This window comes from Ptychodera flava, chromosome 21 (assembly GCF_041260155.1).
Source record: "Ptychodera flava strain L36383 chromosome 21, AS_Pfla_20210202, whole genome shotgun sequence".
Taxonomy (NCBI): domain Eukaryota; kingdom Metazoa; phylum Hemichordata; class Enteropneusta; family Ptychoderidae; genus Ptychodera; species Ptychodera flava.
The window spans coordinates 14,152,678-14,178,195 of NC_091948.1; the positions used below are offsets into that span (position 1 = coordinate 14,152,678).

Genomic DNA, 25,518 nt, shown 5'->3' on the forward strand with positions numbered 1-25,518 from the left:
CTATGACATTGGTCAATGTCCTTGTACCAACTCTGAATAAAATCGATTGAAACATGCCTGAGTAATGGCTCTGTACATGAAAAAATCGTAATAAAATGGCCGCCTGGCGGCCATATTGGATCGTATCACAAAACAAATTGGCGTGCATATCTATGACATTGGTCAATGTCCTTGTACCACCTTTGAATAAAATCTGTTGGAACATGCCTGAGTTATGGCTGTGTACATGAAAAAATCGTAATAAAATGGCCGCCTGGCGGCCATATTGGATCGTATCACAAAACAAATTGACGTGCATCTGTATGACATATGAAGTAATCCTTGTACCAAGTTTGAATAAAATCGCTCCAGGCATCTCAGAGATATCTGCGTGAACGGACGCACGCACGCACGCACGCACGCACGCACGCACGGACATGACCAAACCTATAAGTCCCCCCGGACGGTGTCCGTGGGGACTAATTAAAGGATTGTTTTTGCAATGGAGTTGATCAGGAAAGTGGAAACTAGTCAGGATTTCAATTATCAGTAAAGTTTTGGTAATTTGCTTTCTTATCAACTTGTTTATCATAAAGACTCTGATTTTTGTTCTGACAATTAAAGAGAATGTCCTGAATTTTTTTTGGTCCACATACGGTATTGTACAAAGGTTAAATGTAAACCTACCACTGTGTGCTACCTAAGTGGTATCTTTACTGCTGCATATTATTCAACTGTACAACAATATCTTTGGGACAACCATTGAGGAATTACAGTCATCACTGATTTTACGATGACAATATGACATCTCAAAGATATGTAGTATGACATTAGAATTACAAACTGCTGCATCGTAAATGGCTGAATGTTTCTGCATATATGAACGACTCGTGACCTCAAAAGACATTGGGTGTTGAACATTAAAGGCCCGATAGCTGTATCTTTTTCGCATTATTTTTGTGATTTTACTTCCAAACTAAAACAAGTTCATGGGAATGTACTCATTCAGGGGTGTCTATACAGGTAGAATAAACTGTCAACCTGGACTACATGTGCAATTTTGAGCAAGATAAATAATATATGTTTGCCCAAACATAAAATGGCGCCCTCATGCAAATAAAGCAAAAACACAGTACGCAGTGCATATATGCCTTGAGATCTTCACAGAAACAACAGAGTAGTCCAATATAATGCATACTGATGAATGTTTTCAACTGGGACACCATGTGCTATGTTTTTTTTTGTAATATTACAAATTTTTAAAAATGGCGGGAAATCAAAATAACGGTTAAAATTTAAATTAACTTGTCCAATTTTTCAGTGGTAAACGACTATATCCTTTAAATCTGCAGAATTTAAAGAAAATCAGAGAAAAAAGAAAGCCTTTTTCAGGTCGACAATTTTTTTCGAGTTACAGCTACAGGGCCTTTAAACAGCATTTTTTGCCCCAAATCACGTTTTTAAATTTTCACTCAATTTTCAGTGACTTGTTCACCCAATATTGATGGCGTTAGCATGACAGGCAGTTATAAATTGGGAAAGAAAGAAGTGTAAATTTATGCAGATGTTTGCAAATCACCCGATTTCCTGGCTTCTTTGTTGTCCTGTTTTCAAAGTTTCTATAGAATATACATGTAACTCCACTCTGGCTGCATCAGACTGTTTGGAAATTTTCACATTTCATTCTTGAATAACTATGTAACAAAATGGCAAATTTTAATTGGCAATAAAAGTTCTTACATTCAAAAGTTACATCAGGCAACATAGTTTGGTTTATTTCACCATACTTTGAATGCACTGCTAAATTTTGATTTGGGAAAGTTAAAATTTACATGCCTTTCTGCACTAATGGTTGATGTCTATATCAAGAAATCTACCTTACATTATGCTACTTTAGGTGGATTGTAAATGCTGTCAATTTCAAGCTGCACAAACAACACAATGGAAGTTCCTGACTCCTTTCATTTGTGATAGACAATCCTAGAAAAGTTTTATCTTCATGGGTGTGTTAGTATCTGTAATCTTATCAGTCTTTCAGGTAGAGTGTGCCTTGAAACTGAAATTTTTAAACTTTTGTTCATACTTTGCTCAAGATAAACCTTAAAATCATTCTCTGTTTTAATCAAGGATAAAAATCAGGGGTCATTGTTTAAATTTTGGGATTAGAGAAACAGATTACCTAAAATTTATTGCCATTTGAAATTCAAAATGGCCACCCTACCTTGGTTAAACTCTATAGGGGAATTACATTTATGATTTTCTCAAAAGCAAGATGCTGAAAACTTCATTTACTCCAAAAGTTTCAGAGCGAGTCCAAAAAGCAACAGACAAGAAATGTTTATAAAAATCTGAGAATCTGAATATCGGTCCCTAAGGTACTTTCTACCTCAAAAGATCATCGTCATTTTTGTGTCACATTTCAGAATTATTGATGTCTGAAAAGGTTTTAGATACACTTGAACTAACACAAAGTAGTTGGTATGTTTCATTACTAACTGACTCTTGGGCTTGTCTGATTCTAAATCATTGGCAGTATATTCTTGAAAAATTAAATAATAGCCATAGGCTGAAGAAAATATTACCTTGAGAAAAGAAAATAAAGGAACACACAAAGAAGGAGTTGAATAGCAGAAATTAGTTTAGGTATAAACTTCAATTCTGCTTATTTGAAATACTCACCCAGTTACTATCGGGAAAAACACAGAATCCCACAGACCTTAGGAGGCGGGGAAACTAGTATTTATTACCAGGGATAACCTGTTGGCCTACAGAAAGCGGACCAAGGGAAAACAAACCGTCCGATTCTGATGCCATGTCCCGAAGATAGAAACTGACAAATGAGTTAGGTGATCGCCATGTACCTGCGCGAAGGACATCGTCCGCAGGAATACCGGCCGAATACACCAAGAAGCAGAGAGAGCCCTAACCTCATGGGCTGTTACTCTGGTAAGGCGACGGTCAGTTTCTGAACTTTCATTATACGTCCAACGGACCGTTTTCGTAATCCAATTTGAAATGGTAGACTTGGAAATGTCCTGTGAGGAAGCGGGGGGAATAGGTAGAAAAAGTCTAACTCTCCCCGCACGAAAGGACTCGGTTCGTTTTAAATACCAACGAAGACAACGAACCGGGCATAATCGACGCTCTTGAGGGTCTGGGCCTGTCAGCGAGTCAAGAGCTTTAATAGTAACCGGGGTGGTTTTAGCACCCAGTACTTGATTCTTAGCCAAGAAACCCGGTCTAGTACGCAAGACTGCTTCCGTCTTGGTAATAGTCAACAACCCATCTGTGGCACCAAAAGCATGAATCTCGCTCCTGCGACTGCCAGATGCTAGTGCTACAAGAAAAACAGTTTTAGGGTAAGTGCCTTTAAACTGATAGATTCCAATGGTTCAAATGGAGGCCGTTGTAGGCCACTCAGAACCAAAGATAAACTCCATTGAGGGACCAAACGCCGCACAGGGGGTCTCTCAATTTTAAAATTCTTGAGCATTGCAGTCAAGGCTGTATTGTGACTAAAATCCGGGCCCCCGACACTTCTGATCGTCGCTGCGATGGAAGTGCGATAAACAGACAAGGTGCTCGGGGAGAATATTTGTCATTATGTAAAAATAGAAAGAATTCAGCTAATTGGCTAACAGAGACTTTGAGCGGATCAACACTCTGTTTACCACACCAATCACAGAATTTTGACCACTTGTCCTCGTAAGTTGCCAAGGTGCTGGCTCTCTGAGGTCTAGCGATGGTGGCGGCAGCTGCTCGAGAAAATCCGCTCGCAACGAGGGATTGCTCGACAACTTGAATGCGTGAAGTCTGAACACGCCTGGGTCGGGATGAACCAGCTGTGGACCCTGGAATAGTAGGTCCTCGCGGAGGGGTAGCTCCAGAGGGCGCTCTACTAACAGATCCAGCAGCATCGGATACCATGACCGTTTGGGCCATGCTGGTGCTACTAGTATCACGGTGGTGACCTCGTCTGCTATTTTCCGTAGAACTAGTGGCAAGAGAGGCAATGGAGGGAACGCATACAGGAGCAGGTTCCTCCATGACATTGACAGTGCGTCGACCGCCAAGGCTCTGTGGTCCGGGACCGGCGACACAAACAGAGGTAGTTTGCGGTTCTTGAACGTCACAAACAAGTCTGCCATGGGTGTTCCCCAAATTGCGAAAATCCTGTTGGCAATTTCCTGGGGAATTTCCCATTCCGTCGGAATCACTTTTCGATCCCGAGATAGGGCGTCGGCAATGTGATTCCGCTTGCCGGGCAGGTGACGAGCTCGAAGGCGGATGTTGTGTTCCTTGCACCACATGAATAAGTCCCATGCCAGGTAACACAGTGTTGGGGATCTGGTCCCTCCCATCTTGTTTATGTAGGCAACCACTGTAGCATTGTCTGTATTGACCAGGACATGCTGGTTGGCTACTGACAGCTGAAAGCGTTTGAGCGCCAGGAACACCGCTTGGAGTTCTAGCCAATTGATGTGGCGCTCCCGTTGGTTGTTCGACCAACTGCCCGATGCTGTCAGTTCGTCCAGGTGCGCTCCCCAACCGGTGGTGGAGGCGTCCGTGAACAAAAACTGAGTGGGCGGTGGTACCCGCAGGGGAACGCCCTTCAGCAAATTCTCTGTGTCCAGCCACCATTCTAGGTGGGCACGGAGAGCTGGTCTCACGCGAATAACATGAATAATCGGCTGTCGAGTGGGGCGCCAAAGTGCCAACAAATACAGTTGGATCGGTCGAAGGCGAAGGCGCCCCCAGGGGATGATTGCAAGCATAGAGACCATCATGCCGATAGCTTCCAGCAGGAGCTTGACCGGGATAGATGGACGTGGCAGGATAGAGTTGATAACAGCTAACAGTCTGTCCACTCGTTCCTGGGTTGGGCAAACAATCCCTGAGTGAGTAATGAGCCTCATCCCAATAAACGCCATGTCGCGGGAAGGGGTGAGAGTTGACTTCTCGACACTCGGAATGAACCCGGGCGGAGGAGAACTGACCAGACCAGGGTGAGATGTGTTTCGAGTACGTCTCTTCGCTGATGGGGTATTAACCAATCGTCGAGATACGGATGTGTTCTGACGGATTGGCGGTGGATGAACCCTATTAGCTCCAGCACTACTCTGGTAAACACGCGAGGTGCTGATGCTAGGCCAAAAGGGAGAACTATGTACTCGTAAACAATCCCGTTTATTGAGAACCGCAGGTACTTTCGAAAATCCTTGTGAATTGCGATATGAAAGTACGCGTCTTTGAGGTCTATGGAGACCATCCAATCGCCGGGCTGTACCGCGGCTAGAATGGACTGAGTGGTTTCCATGGAGAACGATTCTACTTGCAGAAACCGATTTAGTGGTCGTAGGTTGAGAATCGGCCGCCACCCCCCCCCGTCTTTTTTGGGACGAGGAAGAAATGGTTGTAAAACCCCGGGCCGTCTACGGTGGGGTGTACAATTCGCACCGCGTTTTTTGACATCAGCCCTTGCACTGCTTCGGCCATTGCCGACGAGTATGGGCTTGTCTGGCGGGCGAAACACGGTGGGTCCCACGCCAGAGGGGGGTCGGTCGAGAAAACTGGTTTGTACCCGTCTTGGACCACTGACAATACCCAATGGTCGTTTGTCACTTTCTGCCACTCGGTGGCGAAGTGACGAAGACGCCCTCCCACCGAAATGTCTGGCGACGGAATGGGCGGTAGTCTTATTAGGGCGTCAGGAGCGCTGACCTTTGGGGCCCGCATTTGACGAAGTGGACGTTGAAAATTGCTTCTTAGCCTTATTTCTATTGTCCTTGTCATAGGGTTGGGCACGAGTACGAAATGACTTGGACTGTGCCTTACCCTTGGGCTTAGATTTCTTGGAGGACTGTTTCGGGCGTGTAGCCCCAGTGCCGTCCAACTTTCGCCCCTCCCGACCAAATAGCCAAGCGTTACTCTGAACATCTTTGGTGGCCTCTTTGGCAAATTCCGCGAGCTTGCCCGCGAATAGAGCCTTAGGATCCAAGGGCACGACCCGGGCCCTGGCTTTAAGCTCGTCAGTTAATTGGACCGAAGGGCGATTTAGAAACGCATCACGCTCCAATAACTGTAGCATAGCATGACTACGAACGGAAAACTCGAGGCCATGCACGAGGGTGTTTCCCACGGCTCGAGTCAAATCCGCAAATTGGTCTGGGTGATCAGTGGACTCGGTAATACGTACCAATTGAGCCACAAGCCAGTCCAAATGAGAGAGCGTCCTTACTGTCGCGTTGACAGACTGACCCACTACTTGCAATAAGGCGCGGTCAATCGTGACAGATTTAAACGAGCCAGCTTGATTATCCACCTTACCGGCATCTGCATCCAATTTAGGGAGGCCGGCTGTGAATAATGAGTCATGCGTCTTATATCGTTTATTGCGCATGAGGTTGGACGCTGCCGGTAACTTACCAATAGGTAACGGCAGGGTGTTAGCATTGTTCCCCGCAATCTCGTTCTGAACTTTCGTTAGTGCGGTTTTAAGCGCGAGAGAGTTGGGCAAAGAACGAGGTTCGGTCTGTTTCTCTGTTGGGTTGACATACGACAACACATGAGATTCAGGCCGAGGTGGTGGAGGAGGCAGAGGACACTCCTCCCCAAATGTCTCATAGATATATCCGTAGCAGCGACGGAAATAACTGTCTGATGTCTTTTCAACTGAATCTTCGACATAAGACTGTGATTCCTCCGCGTCCCCCTCTCCTCGAGTTGACCTAGCATCGCTGGCAACTGATTGGGGCGCTGCTGCGTCTGACTCATGACCGTCCAAATCATGATCCTCAGAGGGAGCGTGGACGGACATACTGTCAAGGTCAACGCCAATATTCCGAGAGTGCGATGTGGGCGCTAAGCCATCCTCGCTATCCTCATCGCTTGACACTGGGGTCGAGTGGCGCTTACGAGTGTCATGGGATTGAGACTTTCTAGGTCTTGCAGCAATGGGCACTACCTGAGAACCGGTTTGAACCGCTGAAGGCTGCCCTGTTGCGCTAGGCCGTCCGGTATTCGTCGACACTGAGGGCCCGTCACAAGGGGCACCAGGACGACTCACGCCAGCAGGGGACGTATGCATGCGCTTAACACCACGACGTCCCTTGCCCGCGGAAACCAACTTATGAGTCGAACGAGCAACAGTCTGTTTGCCCGTCGAAGACGAGCGGCTCTGTACCGGTGGAGGCCCCGTGGGACAAGTGCGTTCAGCAGGAAGCCCTGTACCCACGTTAGGGCTCGGTTGTTGAAACCCGGCTGTGTAACATTCATCCAGGCTGGGTGATGATACTGTAGCTGTTGCCCAGGGGCAACTGGGTTAAAGTAATTCCAACCTGGGGGCTGATAATACGTGCCCGGTTGGAAAAAGGGAGGATAGTTTCCATACGGCTGAAAAGTGCCGGCTTGTTGGAAACTTCCTTGGTAAGGGCCTTGATGTGGTCCATTAGGGGCAAACATCGAACCGTGGTACTGTGTAGAATATTGGTTGATGTTAGAATGGCCCATCTGATCCCTAGGTTGGGCAGTGTATGACTGGTTTGCCCCACCCGGCTGTGGTAAAAGTCCCTGGTTCATCTGAGTAGTGTACATATGACCAGGAACCCCGCCCACTGTAGCCTGGTTGAGATTAGGGAGACCTAATCGTGCTCCAGCTGGTATTATCCCGCCCTGTTGCGGGATTGGCCCCTGGACAATCTGATTAGTGTGCAGAAGTCCAGGACCCCCCGTACCGGCCGCAGCTTGCCCAGAGATACGTGGCGTGGTCTCGCTTGGCGCGAAACCGGGCAGATTAGAACCCGCGGTGGAAATCAATTGCGTTGTTTCACCGGGATTAACCGTCCCTTCGGTAACATTCAATGACGGACGGACATCACTTACCTGTTGTGGGTCGGACAAAGCCTCCGTTGTCTTAGGAGGTCGTCCACCCTGAACGGAACTAATTTCTGTGTTGGTGTCACCAGCCGAATGAGCACGGTGCATTCCAACCAAAACTCGCGACTCAGAAACTGACGGGTCAGCCCCGGGGATGTCCGGGGTGACGTCGTCAAGCGAGGGAGCGAAATTAGACCATTCATCCTGCGTCCAAGTCAAACAAATGTCACAAGGTTGACTCCTTGTGCATTCTCGACAACTGGAGCATAATTCATGTCCGTCCTGCAGCGAGAACTGCTGCTTACAATCACACGTTCGATAGGAAAAATCCATGACAAAAAACGAAACGAGTGATGACTCAAAGAACAATAAAGAATTTTCAAGGAACACTGAGAATAGGATCACTAGAAAATGTAGACTGTATAACTACTCGGCCGTGAAATAAACGCCGATGAACAATACAGTACAGAGCGTCTAAGCTATGGAACACGTGGCGTAACACAATAGCCAAAAAGGCTGACACGTGAAAACGTTCAAGAACTCGTTGAGAGAACAAAAAAGCGGAAAAACGATTGACAACAACGAAGAAGGTACCCAAAAAGGGAAATTGCCACTTAGCTGTCGATCCTGAGCGGAATAAGGCAGCCACGGCGACGAAAAACTTGCGGGAGCCGTACGGAGCTGTCATAGACAGTCGTGCAAGAATTATAACTGAGTAACTTAGGGAGTCCAGTGACTACGTCACAGGAAGTCTAGGCAGGAAGTTCAAGTTTTAATCTTGCATAAATGGAGCCCCAAGGGTTATTTCCCGATAGTAACTGGGTGAGTATTTCAAATAAGCAGAATAAAGGAACACACAAAGAAGGAGTTGAAAGAAATTCCTACCTCTGCAGTCGTTATTATCAGTCAGTTCATATCCATCGTAGCAGTTGCAATCAAAACGTCCGACGGTGTTAACACACTCACCGTTGACACATATTGGAGGTTCAATAGCACATTCATCCTTATCTGTAAAATAAGATGAAAAGTGTCATATCAATTTTCAGTCTGTATGTGGCTACAAGTAATCCCTGAGGCTCATAACAGATTACATAATGTATACATAATATGTGGGTCCAACAAAGTAGCAGACAAGAAAAAGTTAGAAAAATCTGAGATGTGTATATGTGTTCAAGATCACACACTTCACTAACTAGTTTGATATTTTGAGCCAAAGAGAGTACTATACTGAACATCTTACTACATGGCACAACAGAATGGAATTCTCTGATTTTAGAGAATATTTGAAATATTTAACTTTTCCTAGCATGGAATTCACCTTTTACATCAGCTACATTTGATTGACCCGTTATACCCTAATTTCTGTAAGCTATTTTCCTTTCAAAAATGTCTCTTTATAGATGAATGAATTTGCTCTGTAAGGCTCCTGCCCTTCCCTGGCCATCTATCAATCCCTACAGTAGGTTTATCACCAGTGTGCTGTATGTTACATTATAATATGCCCTGGACAGTACATTTCAATACGCCGTGTGTGCATATATCCATCTGGTTAGCTCAAACCAGGGTTCATATTAAACACCTATTACCTGGTCATGAGGGCTATAGCGCCTGTTTATTACCCAGAGGGGCCCTATGTTACCAGAAACACATCGCTATGGCCCTAGGCCGTGGGCCGAGGGGTATTGCAATGTGTTTCTGGTAACATACGGCCACGAGGGGTAATAAACAGGCACTATAGCCCGAATAAAGACCAGGTTATAAGTGTTTTATAACACACCACTCACTCATGTTGTATTATGTTATAGTTTTTAATGTGTTTTGATATTTTGCACCGCTAAAATCCATTGTGACAAGTTTACTTGGCTTTATTTCCACAGCGGTTACAGTTGTACGTGGTACCACTTTCCTTCAAAAAATATTCTAAGCATACCTAGCGACATCCTTAGTTGCACTTAAATCTTTATCGTCATGAGCTGTTCAAGTTCCTACACTGTTGGAATGTTGGAAAATCTGTTTTAGAGAGATGCTCGCCGCTCATCCCGGACGCACATCACGTTCTAATCACCTGCCATTGTTGCACGTGACAGGGCACTTTTCCAAATTGGTTCAAACCATTTCCCTAGGGAAACAGCTTTTCAAAAAATACCCTCTGATGTCACTTTTGTAGATTCTGTGGGGACTAGACGTATCTATTTTTTCGTCACGTGACGTATTCTGGCAAATCGCGACACAGAATGAGCATGTGGCGTGTTATAATATAAAATAGAAGACTCTGGCCCTAAATGATTAATTATAAACTAAAAAATGAAACCTAACAATAGCTGGAATTGCAGTCAGTAAGCAGGAAGAGTGTTTGCACAAGTATGTATAGTTCCTCTTGACAAATGTTAAAACATGAGACATGCCCTTAACTTGTTGGATTTATCCTAAAGCATAACATTTGAAATATCATATTCTTATCATGTTTTGCCATATTACAAGGTTCACACAGTGATTTTAACATGCAAAGTATATCACTTTTTCCCAAGACAAGCATATCTACTACCAAATACACTTGCTTGCCCTTGATAATCTCTACTTAAGCTGGTACATTTCAAGCTTACCTACACATGTCCTGTTGGGTGATGTGATCACTTCATATCCAGGATTACAGAAACAGAGGTAAGAACCCATTATATCAAAGCATGATCCCTCTCCACAGATGTCTGGGTTTTCCTCACATTCATTAATATCTGGGGGAAGGAAAACAGGCAGTAGTGTTGGACTGATACTAATGCACAAAACAAAAAAAACATCAGTGACAATGTACTCTAATTTGATCAGAACTGATTTAACATTAACATACTAAACTTAGAAGCTGTCAGACTAGCAGCTTTAGAGAAGGTGCTTTGACCAATGATGAATATACTTGGCTTAATCTTTTAAGCCAACTTTATCACCACACAAACAAATCTAAATGAGGTCCTCTTTTAATTTTGTTCCCATTTTCAATATACCTTCCAACTAGACAATTCAAACATCTATTGAATGAGCAATTAATATTCATTCATTGTAAATACAAAGAATTAAACAAAACTAAATAACAATTATTCCTTTATTTATTTTTTTTATTTTTTCATTGATTTTATTTACCTATTTATTTATGGCATAATTGATAAATATGTAAACATTTTCTACCTGTATTTAGGGGGTGATGAATGAGTGCATATAATAAAACTACACTAATTCATGGTTGGACAATTACCACAGTCATTTTATGCTACCAAATAAATAACTTACCTATACAGCTTCGCTTATCTGATGTCAATCGCTTACCAGCCTCACAATCACATCTGAAACTTCCAGGCTCATTGACACATATTGCAGTAGAATAGCAATTAGCCATTCCCTCAAGGCATTCATCAACATCTGGAAAAAGAAATTTCAATCTTATCAAAGTTACTTTAAAAACAGTCATCGTAAATGACAAAGTCCCCTACCAGTAATTTACGTGATCATACAGATGTAACTGTATTGTAATCAAAATTCTATGCACCAATTAGAATGTGTGACTGGGCAGCAAAGGTATATAAAGTCAAAACACCTTGTCTTTGTGCAAAGTTTAAATGGAACTGGGCTTGTAGTGTACATTTAAGTTATGGCTTCAGCCTGACAAAAATTAAAACAAAATGGCCGCCCAATGGCCATATTGGATCATATCACATGATCAATTACAGTTACTGAAATCATCGCCATCCAGACTGATACCTCATCTCACATTTCCAAAGGTACAAGCTTGATTGAGCTGTCTTGGCATGTCTGGGCACTGGCTTGACACTGACAAAATCAAAACAAAATTGCCACCAAGCATACGCATCTAATTGTATTGCAAAACATGATGACAAGCAGATGTATGTCATCATACTACATGTTTGTGTCAAGTTTGTATTAAATCAATCTAGTCATGTCTGAGTAATGGCTCTGGAAGCACAAATATTAAAAAAGAAAATGGCTGCCAGGCTGCAATATCGAATGGCATTTTGAGATAAACTGAGATGCATCTGAATGTCATGGTACTGTCCTTTTGAGAAGTACCATTGAAATCAGTCCACTTATGTCACAATACTGGCTCTCAACAAACAAAAATTAAAACAAAATGGCCATGTCAATTCAGTGCATTGAATTTGATTTGTGGTCAAGTGTTAAATAATTTGTAAAATTATGCAAAGGAGCTCATATCTGTTAGTCATATCACCAAATCTTCAGCATGGTAAGACAATAGAACAATGTGAGAGCGACTACATCACAGTTGGTCATATAATTCTTTTAGCCAATTGCACAAATTCATCAATTAACCCTTTGACCCCGGATCGGACAGAAATGTCCGCATGATGTCATAAGTCACCAGGGGGCCAGGGTGCAAAGGGTTAAGAAAATGACCAAAAATTGTAAAATTATGCAAAGAAGCTCATATCTGTTAGTCATATCACCAAATCTTCAGCATGGTAAGACAATAGAACAATTTGAGAGCAACTACATCACAGTTGGTCATATAATTCTTTTAGTCAATTGCACAAATTCATTAATTATGTAAATGACCATAAATTGTAAAATTATGCAAAGAAGCTCATATCTTTTAGTCATATCACCAAATCTTCAGCATGGTAAGACAATAGAACAATTTGAGAGCAACTACATCACAGTTGGTCATATAATTCTTTTAGTCAATTGCACAAATTCATTAATTATGTAAATGACCATAAATTGTAAAATTATGCAAAGAAGCTCATATCTTTTAGTCATATCACCAAATCTTCAGCATGGTAAGACAATAGAACAGTTTGAGAGCAACTACATCACAGTTGGTCATATAATTCTTTTAGTCAATTGCACAAATTCATTAATTATGTAAACGACGATAAATTGTAAAATTATGCAAAGAAGCTCATATCTGTTAGCAGTATCACCAAATCTTCAGCATGGTAAGACAATAGAACAGTTTGAGGGCAACTACATCACAGTTGGTCATACAATTCTTTTAGCCAATTGCACAAATTCATTAATTATGCAAATGACCAAAAAGTGCAAAATTATGCAAAGGAGCTCATATCCGTTAGCCATATCACCAAATCTTCAGCATGGTAAGACAATAGAACGGTTTGGGGGCAACTACATCAGATAATTCTTACAGCCAATTGCACAAATTCATCAATTATGCAAATGACCACTAATTATGCACACAACACCCTCCAAAATTTTATGAGAGCTAGATATTTCAATAACTATGCCATAGGCAAATTTATAACATTCTGAAAAGTTATGATGGCATGTGTAAATCACACAAAATGGCCAATTGGCAGTCATATTAGATGATGAAACACATGTAAATTCTTGAGTACATGTATGCCATAGTGTCTTGCTCTTATACAAAGTTTGAGAAAAGTGGTCAATTCTTGTCTGAGAATGCTCTGGACAAACAGACAGATACACGCAAATGAACATGAAAGACAAAAATCTTGATCATTCTACATGTGACACCTGCAGTGACACTTGACATTTCATTGGTTATCACTCATGTGAACACTAGTATTTGGGAAATATATTGAATTTTAAAAGAAGTCCGTGTCTTGATATACAGACAAATGATATCAAATTTTGGATACATTGTACTGAGGTAAAATATGCCAAACAGTCACTAAAAAATATAAGTTTTCCGAAAGTTTTCTGTTTTGAAACGTGAAAGACTAACAAGATATAGGAATGAAGTATAATCGAAAAAGTTCATCCTCCCATTTTTCGAAATGTAACGATTTATCCTTTAACCTGAAATAGGACTGTAGACCAAAATTTCAAAATCTTTGATTTTGTATTTTTGACAATTACTTGTCCGATAAAACAAATTCAATCTCTAAACAAATTGTTTGAGATCTGCTATAGGTCTCTGGTACACATTGTCACTGAAGATGACAACTCAACTTTTCTTGGCATTTACAACCTCAATCTCATGCTTTTACCCCTTTCACCATCACGGTTTGAAAAAACTCGATTGTTACCAAATGTGATTATGGACCTGTTTATAGGCAATAGAAGGTGAAAAGGTTAAGATAGACAGAATTGACAAGTTCCTCTTACCTTCGCATATCAGTGATGTAAGGCCAAAACGATATCCTGGAGGACAGTCACATCGATAACTACCCATGGTGTTGATACAGATTCCATTTTGACACAATTCAGGAATTTCTTTACATTCATCCATGTCTTAAAGAAATATAGCATTATATTTAATCAATATTTCTTTCAGTTGATAAACACACAGGGATACAAAAAGTCCCTCTGAGTTGTAAGACAATGAATGCCACTTATTCTGTTTATTATCATTTCTCAAGTTAAACTTTTTCACAATTATCATAAATCTTGATTTGAATGACATGCATGAAAACTGTTTAAACACGTGCATGGGTAACCTGGAGGAGATGAGATCACAAGTTCAATAATAGCCAAAAAGATCAGTGGCAGCATTTTTGTACTTCAATCAAGGACTAAGCCCATATCTGTTACTTTCACAATATTTTCATTATTTCATTTTCAAACTACTGTAATACATCAAGTTTTTGCATTCCAATTTTGTGTCTACTTTAAATTTATTTATAATTAGTAAATGTAATACATTGCTAAATTTAAATGATTGGTTCATATGTCAGGTGCATCAAGAATATACCTACCAGTATATACGTTTCATATAAACATAGGGCCAAAGTCCCTGAAGCTACTATAGACATGGATACAAAATTAGTAAGTATTTCCTGTCTGTATGAAATTATCTCACTAAGGTCATCCTAGGGACATGTAAACCAAATATAAAAGCTGTCTGACCAGCGGTTTTGAAAAAACAAGCGACTCAACAGTTGACAGAGCTCTGCTGTGTTAAGTAGAGAATAACCTTTTGTGACACATGTATTGATGAAGAAGGTGGATATCTTTGATTGCTTATTTCAGGATGGCCTGACCAAAAATGGAAAAAAATTCCTTAAAAATACAGATTTGCATATTTCATCAGACTATATTAGTCAATAATAGCAAATAACGAGAGTTAATTACATTCTAATTAAAGTAAACAAGACTTGCTTAAATCAAAAATTTACGTCTTAATAAAACAGCATATCTGTCACGTTATAAAGAATCTTGAGCTGGTTATCTTTTAATATAAGTATTTTCATCCTACTAACCAAGCACATTTTAACTTTCAAATTAACACTGTAAGTAAGTTCTGTTGAATAAGTTGAGACAGTACGTACTCAGAGAAAGCACACTGAAGAGACAAATGTTTGAAACTTAAGAAGTTCAAGGTCATCAAAAGCATTATAAGGAATCATGTTACACTTTCATTGCACTGTTTACATAGATTGCATAATTGCTACGAATAGCACGAGGAATCTTAAAGCCCAGCTTTACCATAAAAACCCTATCACTTTGACCACTCTTTTAATTGACCACTCTATTTTTTTCCTCAAAAAGTACTCTTATTTTATCCTTACCAAGTCAACCATAAATGGAAATTAGAACTTTCTCTATCTCTATTTATTTGACCACCCTATCATGACAAACTATTATGAGCAATTTCTTTTAGATAATATAAATGGTGGTTCAGAATATATCAAAGTTGGGATTCAGGAAAGTTGCCTTTACATGTTTTAATCCTCCAAGATGGTAAGCATTTCACTATGAACTGTCAAAAAAAGTTGAACTTTCTGATAATTCCACACTAAAATTATTTGGCTTTGATGATTTCCTAATTAATTCAATTATTTAAAATCACATTAATTATTTTTTTCTGGGTGAATTGATAGGGTTTATACAGTACAAGAATTACACACAATGTAAGTCAAATTTTGACCAAAAATTACAAAAAAATTCCTTAAAAATACAAATTTGCATATTTCATCACAATTTGAACAAACCTAAGTTTGGTTATCCCTAGGGACCTGTATACCAAATAACAAAGCTGTCTGACCAGCGGTTATGAAGAAGAAGATTTTTTACCAAAAACACCTTTTTTGGCATTAATTTGCCTATTTTCAACAATATCAAAAAATTAAAAAAATAGTTTCTCAAAATCATATTTTTCATCTACACAACAAATATCAAATCAGTAAGTACTGCGGTTTTCAAGATATTTGAGTGGACGGACGCCTCACAAACGGACATACATACATACATACATACATACATACATACATACATACATACATACATACAGACTGACGACGGACGCCGGACGGATACCCATCCCAATAGCTTCTATAGACTATAGTCTATAGTAGCTAAATTGGACACAGTGGGTTTGTTATGCCCATTCGTGTAATAGTACAAAGCTTTGCAATAAATTGCCCTCCTACATTCACTGACAAACTCTGCAATGTAGTTATAGCTTTCAGCAGCTTTTCTAAACCAAAGCAAAATAGTTCTGACGGGAGAACTGTGCAAGTGGCAGTAACAATCTGAACATGTCCAAAGTTTTCATGTGAGCCCTAGGTAGTCAGTGGTATCACATGACTTCAACACACTGCCACACAAGTTTTGTATATTGATTCACAAAAAAATTATGCTAGGAATGTATAACTCGGATTAAGGAGAAATCAGAATAACAATGAAGCAAACTATACAGAGTTGATTCTGTAGCCTGTGTCTCAATTGAAAATTACAAACCCAAGAGCACTGATGAGATGAAGTTTTCTCTTCAACTGAAATGTACATACCATCAACTGTTAACTTGGTAACTCTAACACAAAGCCACCTTCACAGAGCTACTGATCACTTAGAAACCTAATCAATACTTACCCATGGTTTCACCAGTTTCAGGGTCAATAATATATCCTGGTCTCTCCCCACAAATTTGTTTGAAGGCAACTATGACCAAGAGATAAAACAAGGTACGAATTAATGAGAGCCCTGTCATCGTGCATCAAGTGTTTTTTCTCACAAACTTATGCATGAAAAGACACATACTCAAGATTTTGGAATAAAAGATTTAGACTGAACATTATCTAACTGTGTCTAACAGTGATTGTTTTATTGGATGCATACAATGTAATTAGCTGGATTATCTCACACCCGATTGTGTTGATTAGCATCTGCACTACCAGTTAAATTCTGAGACCTTGATCTTTCCTTCTGGACACAAATTTACTTCTCATCAAATGGTAATCTCTACAGGGTTCACACACTCTTATTGCATATCAAATCAACAACTGAATAGTGAAAAGCTCCTGCCTTTAATCAAATAAATTTATGGAGCTTGTCACAGGGCTTGCTGAACGGTAGAGTAGTTTAGTCCATTAGTCTCTGTTTGAAGAGGTTAGGACATTCACCTTGAGGCTTGATTAAATACCTGTGATGGCCATGAGTTTTGCATTGTCTTTTGTTCAGAGACATAAATACGCAAATATGCATGTCTTTTGGCAGCTGAACACTGTGTGACATATTCTGTATAACATCTGACATCACAAGTCTTTGATATGTTCTTATTGTTTTCTGGAGGTTACATGGACCTAAATACAGAGAACTGTGGATAAAGGGGTCAAAAATGGTCAGTGCTTACGTGTGTAAGGCTGCGGACAAGCCTCGCATGGAATATGCCAAGCCACTCCAAGGGCACAACAGCAAACCTTCTTGGTAACATTGAAAGACAATGGATTCTGGCAGAGTTCAGGTAACTCTTCAGTTGCATTCTCATACTGTCTGTAACACACACTGAGTCGCATATCTGAAACAAAGTTCCATTGGCAAGATTATTAAAAGCCACGTCAAGACTTTTTGATCTCGCCAGGCCTCCTCTGTTCCAGTATTTTCTATCTAGGCTTTGGTAAATGTGTCTAAGTATTGTGCTGAATAAATCGATAATTAAAATTGGAGTAAGCTGAGTTAACTGAGTTAACCAAGCCTTTCAGTAATTGCAAACTACTCTTTTCCCTCTCCTCTAGTGATGGGATGCCTTTCTTAATGGCAGACTAGTTCCATTCATAAATGTAATGAAAATGAATGGGTAGAACCCTATATTACAGAGAGCTACATCTGATACTCTTGTTTTGTTAATTTCATGATGGTATAAAACTAAAATTCTTCCCATAGAAAAAAAGTCACTGTTTTTGGCATTTTTTTTAATGAATCAAGAAAAACTGCAGTATGCTCTTTAAACCTACCATGTGCTGAAATAATTATGATAGGGTGACAAATAGAACCCTGCAATACTAATACTATTAATTTGTCAGAGCAGCCACAAAGTTGCAGGAATACATTTCTGGTTGGAGCAAAACATCCAGCTACAATAGTACAAAACTGACAAAAGTGATGTCCCAGGATGGGCTTGTACTTTGTCTCTTGACCCCTTTGAGTGCTGTGCTTGTTCCCATCAAAATTTTAGTACAACATTTTTTCCAGTTTTTATGATTTTTTCTGTAATTTTTTGATACTTTTGGACCAAATAGACATCACATTTCATTGACTAAAGTTTGTTATCAAAATTTTGACAAAAACCTGAAAAATTTAACTGGAGTATATTTTCTAAAGGAGACAAAAACTGACTTTGGCGCTCAAAGGGTTAAGATTGCCTGGGAAATGGGGTTACACTGCTTCATCAGGATAGGCAAATAGTTTCCACAAAAATTGTGATATGAAAACCTACATGTATGTACAGTTTAAACAATGTATAAGACCAAAGAGAAAAATTCTCCATAAACATTAATAAAAGCCTTTTTATTTATTTGTTCGCGTTTTGATAATGTAGCAAGACAAATTTTTGACCAATTCCAAATGGGTAAGCAAGTGGATAGCTGCAATGTATAAACCAGTTTATGTCTGTACATGTAATACTAATTCACTGTGATAGATTTTGTTGAAACATTCATGGAGCCATTACATAGCCAGAGGTCCACTCTGTCATGATGAGAAAAACAAACTCAGTTACGTCAAAGCAAACTTGAACTTACCCATGCAGTTCTTCCATCATACATCTCCATCATCATGTGACCCTCAGGACACATACAGGTATAGTCTCCAACTTTGTTTGTGCACGTGCCAGCTCCACAAAGATATGGTGCATTCTCACATTCATTGACATCTGAAAGGAACAAGTCATTTTCAATGACATAGTCCCCACCAAATATAAAGTTTGTCAATTTGCTACGGTGAATGTGTGGAAATGTGTTTGTTTTATAAATGCACTTTCAAGTCAAAAGACCAGTTGTGGAAGATAGTCACAAGGGTGTGTACACACTTTGTCAGGATACAAGCGTTGAAATATGCTGAAACTGCCTTGTGCTCATTTGAGTAAATGAGATGAGAACATGGATTACTTGGTCAGGAAAGGTTAGCAGTGAGACTACAATTGACTTGAAGTTGTATAAATAGGGGATTGAAAATAACCTTGGAATTGTTTTCTTGACCAAATTTAATACAGTTCAATACCAATTATGACTATGTTACACTAGTAACATGTTTTATGTTGCTATAGGTCTTTTAAGGTGGTCAGATATGGACCAAAAAATTTTCATAAAAAATACAAACTTAAAAGTATCCTGACAAAAGTTACACATTTGAAAAGGACTTGTGAAAAGTACCATGAAACATGTATCAACCTAATCTACAAATTCAGAGTTTTGGCAATTTTACAAATTTTACCTTTTTAACTATTTGCATATTTTTGACAAAAGCATGTTCAATAAACAAATTCACAACTTCACCCTATGCTGCACCTGCACACCTACCATGGGAGCTGTAGTTATTAAGTTTTCCATATGGACATACATACATACATACATACATACATACATACATACATACATACATACGTATACTACACATATACATACATAGACATATAGACATAAAGACATCCATACATAGAGACACATACATACATACATACATACATACATACATACATACATACATACATACATACATACATATATATATATATATATAATATATATATATATATATACAAATATACATTCAGACATACATACATGTATATATACATACAGACATACATACATACATACATACATACACACATACATACACAGACATAAATAAATACAGAATACAGACATACATACATACATACATACAAACAGAGACTTACAGACAGACATACATACATACATAAATACAAATATAAATGCATAAATTCAGACATACATACAGACAGACAGACATACACACATATATGCATGCATAGAGACATACATGTATGCACATACATACATACAAATAGACATACATACAAATATTCAGAAAAGTGCATTGCATCGCATTGGATTCCGATTCGTTTTATGATTCAGAAATGTTTACATTGAATAATGAGAAATTGTTAAATCATATCACAACAAAAATCAACATGCATATGTATGCCAGCAATGACATGACAGCAGTAAACAAATACAATGTTGCAAAGTAGAAGTCCTTGTCGTCATTAGTTACCATTGCCACACAGTACAATAATTACCCACAATTCTCTTTGATTTGTATTCTTGAAGGTTACTTATCTCATAACTTTTTCAGTTCTACATATAAGCAATAATGCTCAGCATCATAATAATTTTTAAATAATATCTAGTAAAAGTACGTTTAGATATTTAGGTGAAAGTTTCCAAAAAACCATTGAACAACCACAAAAAGTTACATTCTGTAGGTACTACAAATGCCAAACTTTTCAGGCAGCAAGTAATGACGAACTGAACGGGTTATTCTCTGAGAAAACTAAGAATGCAAATTTCTTTTGTCATTTCCATTGGAAAAAATCAATATCTTTTTGTTTCAAAAAACAGGTGCAACTAGTCTCCCTACTTTCCATCACATTATTCTGTATGGCTGAAGACACAATCAGTGAAAAATTTTACGAAAATGCTATCTCCTCTCTCAATCTCGCATAATTTTCCAAATCATTTAAAATGAAAATTGAGAAGATTGGTGTCCTTAAAACTACGTTTTCAGAATTTTTAAAACTAGCTATGAATTGGTCTACACATGGGAGACATGGCACAGTACTATAAATTTCCCATAATTCATTGAGATTTGTATCCTCAGAGATTCCCCAGAGGTCTACCAGGTCTCCCATGTGTAGACAAATTCATAGACTAGTTGTAAAAATTCTGAAAACGTACTTTTAAGAACACCATTCTTCTCAATTCTCATTTTAAATGATTTGGAAAATTATGCAAGATTGAGAGAGAAGATAGCATTTTTGTAAAATTTTCCACTGATTGTGTCTTCAGCCATACAGAATAATGTGATGGAAAGTAGGGAGACCAGTTGCACCTGTTTTTTGAAACAAAAGGATATTGATTTTTCCAATGGAAATGACAAAAGAAATTTGCATTCTAAGTTTTCTCAGAGAATGACCCCTTCAGTTCGTCATAACTTGCTGCCTAAAAAGTATGGCATTTGTAGTACCTACAGAACATGACTTCCATGGTTGTTAATGGTTATTTTGAAACTTTTGCTGAAATTTCTAAACGTGCTTTTACTGGATATTATTTAACAATTATTCTGATGCTGAACATTAGTGCTTACATGCAGAACTGAAAAAGTTTTTAGAAAAGTAACCTTCATGGATACAAATCAAAGAGAATTGTGGGTAATTTATTGTACTGTGCATGGTAGACTTCTCTGGTGAATCTCCCAGGATACAAATCATAATGAATTATGGGACATATACAGTACCATGTGGCATAGGAGGGGGGGGGGGGTTTGTAAGTCTGCATGTCATAGGTCACCTGGGGTGAGGGTTCAAACCATTAAACAATTAACAACCATTTGAACCTCTCATCACCGTAGTTTGGCTTAATACAGTTGTTATCTGCAGCAAAACAGGATCTGATACAATGTGACATGGGGTAATAGGGTTTCAGTTACAGTATGCACAATTCAATATCATTTAATCAACTGGTTCAGTTCTGTTAGGATGACTTAATTGACACTTACCGATACATACTCTCCCAGTATCATCCAATTTGTAACCCATAGGACATGAGCAGGTGAAACTACCAAAGGTATTAGTGCATGTTCCTCCAATACATGCACTTGTTAACTTTTCACATTCATTGATATCTGAAATATGCAGAGGAACGAACTTCAATGGGATTATAATTTTGAAAATGTAATAATCAAATTTTTAACATTGATCTACATAACATTGGCCTTAATCTAATGGTTAGAGATATTGGGAGTGAACTTACAAGTTTTAACACTAACTTTTGAATCTAAAGTTCAACTACAGATTTAAAAATCCCTTCACACCATATATCTTAAACTTCACTTTCACTAGTGGCATATGTTGATGAATAGTTGCAAGGCAACAAACACCTAGGGCATGTTCCCAGGGTTAGAACAGTATACTTTTGGCTATTCTAAAAATCACATTTCTACATGGGACCCTCTTTATACCCTCTATCTGAAGCAATTCAAGACAGTAACAAAGCTCAAGCTAAGCTCTAATATGGCAAAATCCTGTACTATGAGGAAGGGTTCATAATCACAAAATTTGACATTCACAGATATTTGACATGATAGTACGTATGACTTTTAAGTCCTTTGATGGTAACTGTGGATAGATACAGTTTTAAGGTAGCGGTAAAGGCTATTTTTGCACCAATTCTTTTCTCAGAGTTAATGTCAAGTTTCAAGTGTTAGAATCAAGATATTTAGTTCAAATTTTCAGGATAACTCCCTTAGTTAATACTTTCTCCAAAGAATATAATAATTGTATATTTGTAGCCATGATTTTAAAATATGACACCAATCAATATTAAAATTTAATTTTTCATATTTTTTTACATCTTTGAATTTTATAATAAATTAATATTACCAAATTAGTTATAAATATGTTGACACTATTAATCGTAAGATTTGTACGGCAGGATTTATAAATAAATTTTGTCTTTATGATTTTACATGGGTTTACATATCAAAAAATTATTAAAAATTCTTTCAAACTTCAAAATGTGATTTTTCAAAAAGTACTTCAAATACAGGAAAATTGTGCCGTACAAATCTTATCTTTAACCTTGTTAATAGGCTGTAAAAATTCCATGTCCATACCTCATTTCAAAGGTTGGATTAAATTGGTATATTATGTACGAAAACTGTTATTCTGTCAAAAATGTTTAAAACAAGCCATATTTGCACCCCTCTTTTGAAGTCACAGAGCAGTCTTTTTGGTTAATCTCAGTTTTGACACCTGACACTCAAAGAATCTAAAAATGCTTTATAGCAGTCACACATTCTGAATGCAAGCACTGCCTTGTCAAACTTTCCTGAAAAACAGTAAAAAATGACTTTCCCTTTTCAAACATTTTTTTAAAAGCTAGGGGACCTCTACCATAGTTAATACACTAAGGACTCCCCAACTTCCTCTTATTTGGTCAGTTTTTCAGAAGTTTCAACGGGCTATAACTCTGCAATGCCTTTGTGCCCAAATGTCTAGTTTTTTTTATTCCACAGAGAATGTTGACTACTTTTATGTTTTAATAGTTTTATTGAAGTTTATAACTGACGCTCTAGCCTTTACCGCTACCTTAAATGGGGTACACTTTGTCCGATGTTCAGAATTGATCATCACAGATTCACATAGAATGTATCAGAAGCATCCTTGTAAACTGTACTTCAAGTTAACGTAATACTATGATAAAACTTCCAGAACTGGTAATAGTAATTGCTGAGATGAATACTCTGGAAAACTATAGGCACAAAATTTAAGTCAAAATTGACATTGTACAACAATGCCTCTAATTATAGAGGTAAACATGTTTGCAATAACCTTACCGCCAATTTCAAGTGTAAAGTCATCCGGCGTCGTGCCACGACCTCGTGGACAAAGCTGCCTATCTTCAGCTGTGAACAAGGACAATGATAGAATATATAAATTCTACACTTGAATTCTTCTGAGGTAAGCCTACATAAGATCTATCAATAAATGCATGATCACATAAAAAATATACCAAGCAAAATCTGTTATAATTATAAACACACGTCTTTTGAAAACTTTTTCAAATACAGATATTGACTATTTCTCCCTAACATTCCAAGTTGCATTATAGATATAAAGTTTTGTATTTGTACCAAACAAAACCAAAAACAAGAATGACAAAAGTAAATAAGGTCTGAAACTTTAGGTACTGGAGGTCAACTTCAGCAACATGCATAGCAAAAACAGCTAGCCACTCTTAGTTTGAGCATAGACAGTCTTCCCCCCTCTACTGTCTATGGTTTGAGCAGGTCTGTTAATACCGTACTCGTCCGAGTATAAGCCCCTGCTCGTGTATAAGCCCCCTTACTGATTTTAGAGGATTTTAGAAAATGCATTACATCCGTGTATAAGCCCCTACCCTAGTGTAACTCAAATACAGAAAGGTTAGGAGAGTATATTTGGTCATTTAACGTGGTAAAATTAATTTTAGATAATAAAGAAACTATTAAAAGATGTTAAAACAATGGGAAACTGGAGTTCCCTTGACAATATCGTAAGGAAAATGACACGTTTTTCCAGTACTATCTTGATTCTTTGACCCTACTCACCCCCGTCGCCTAAATAGAATAGTCTCACTCACGTCGGCCATTGTTTATTTTCATTCACGGCCACGATGTTTTCAAGCTTGAAACATGCAGTTTCTTTTGTTTGAAGCAATTATCCTTTCATTTGTGAAGACTTTTCCTGGTGACTATTACAATTTTCACTGCTATGTTGTTGTTTTCACAAGATGTAGACAGTTTGATATTGGAATATTGAGTTGCCTTTCGATGTGGGCAATGCATGCCTGTTCACATTACTGTTGATCAGCAGCATACATGACGTCTTTGTTTCAAGTTTGGGGGTTTTTCGACGCTGAAATTTCACCAAAATGTCACTTCTGTATTCAGAGATTGTACAATCAATTTCTTTGGATGTGTAAGTCGATTTGAAAGCGATAGAAAGATCGAGTGGTGTTGAAAAAAATCGTGCATAAAATTAGCATAAATTAAGCGTCCATGCCAGATACATGGGGTTGCTCGAGTATAAGCCCCTACCCTAGTTTTACCGCTGTTTAGTGTTGCCGAACCGGGGGCTTATACTCGGACGAGTACGGTATGTAACAGTTCATAACAATGACAGGAAATGACTAAAGGTCAGTGGAGTTCCTGTTTCAGTCTCTGCACATTTGCAGGATTTCCCTTTTTCTTACCTCCTCATTTGCACATTTTTGACACTGACGTGTTCATTTGAACAACGTCACATTTCAACCCCTGCATCTGCCTGTACACCAAATACTGAGATGGTAGCTTTGGCGGTATGGGAGCCTTTGCGTGTGACGGGCATACATCCGCACATACATATCCACATACATACAGACATACAGCCGCCACCGACTCATCATATAAGCTCTTTTTGGTATTTATATTAATACCAAATATGAGCTAAAAAAATTCTTCTGTGACACGTCCATGTTTAAAGTGATAATTACATATTGAAGGGGGTGAAAAATGTTGACATCTTTTTACAAACTCGATCCTTTAGAAGTTTCATTGATATTTTTCGACTTTTTATCTGGTTTTCCTGTTTTTTCTTTACCTTTTATTTTTCATTATTTTTTTATTATTACTCGAGTAGCATATTCATTTCAGATTATTTTAGATCTTTTACTGTAT

General features: G+C 38.6%; 1 protein-coding gene across 1 annotated transcript in view; it reads right to left on the reverse strand.

The window, feature by feature from the left end:
• The window catches only part of LOC139122217 (fibrillin-2-like), a 120,102-nt gene that overhangs the window by 28,903 nt on the left and 65,681 nt on the right, over window positions 1-25,518 (reverse strand). Inside the window, 10 exon segments of the mRNA XM_070687641.1 lie at window positions 8,740-8,862; window positions 10,458-10,586; window positions 11,134-11,262; window positions 13,966-14,091; window positions 16,672-16,740; window positions 17,432-17,596; window positions 17,795-17,840; window positions 18,819-18,949; window positions 21,820-21,945; window positions 23,659-23,727. Of these exon segments, the coding sequence (XP_070543742.1) occupies window positions 8,740-8,862; window positions 10,458-10,586; window positions 11,134-11,262; window positions 13,966-14,091; window positions 16,672-16,740; window positions 17,432-17,596; window positions 17,795-17,840; window positions 18,819-18,949; window positions 21,820-21,945; window positions 23,659-23,727 (1,113 nt within the window).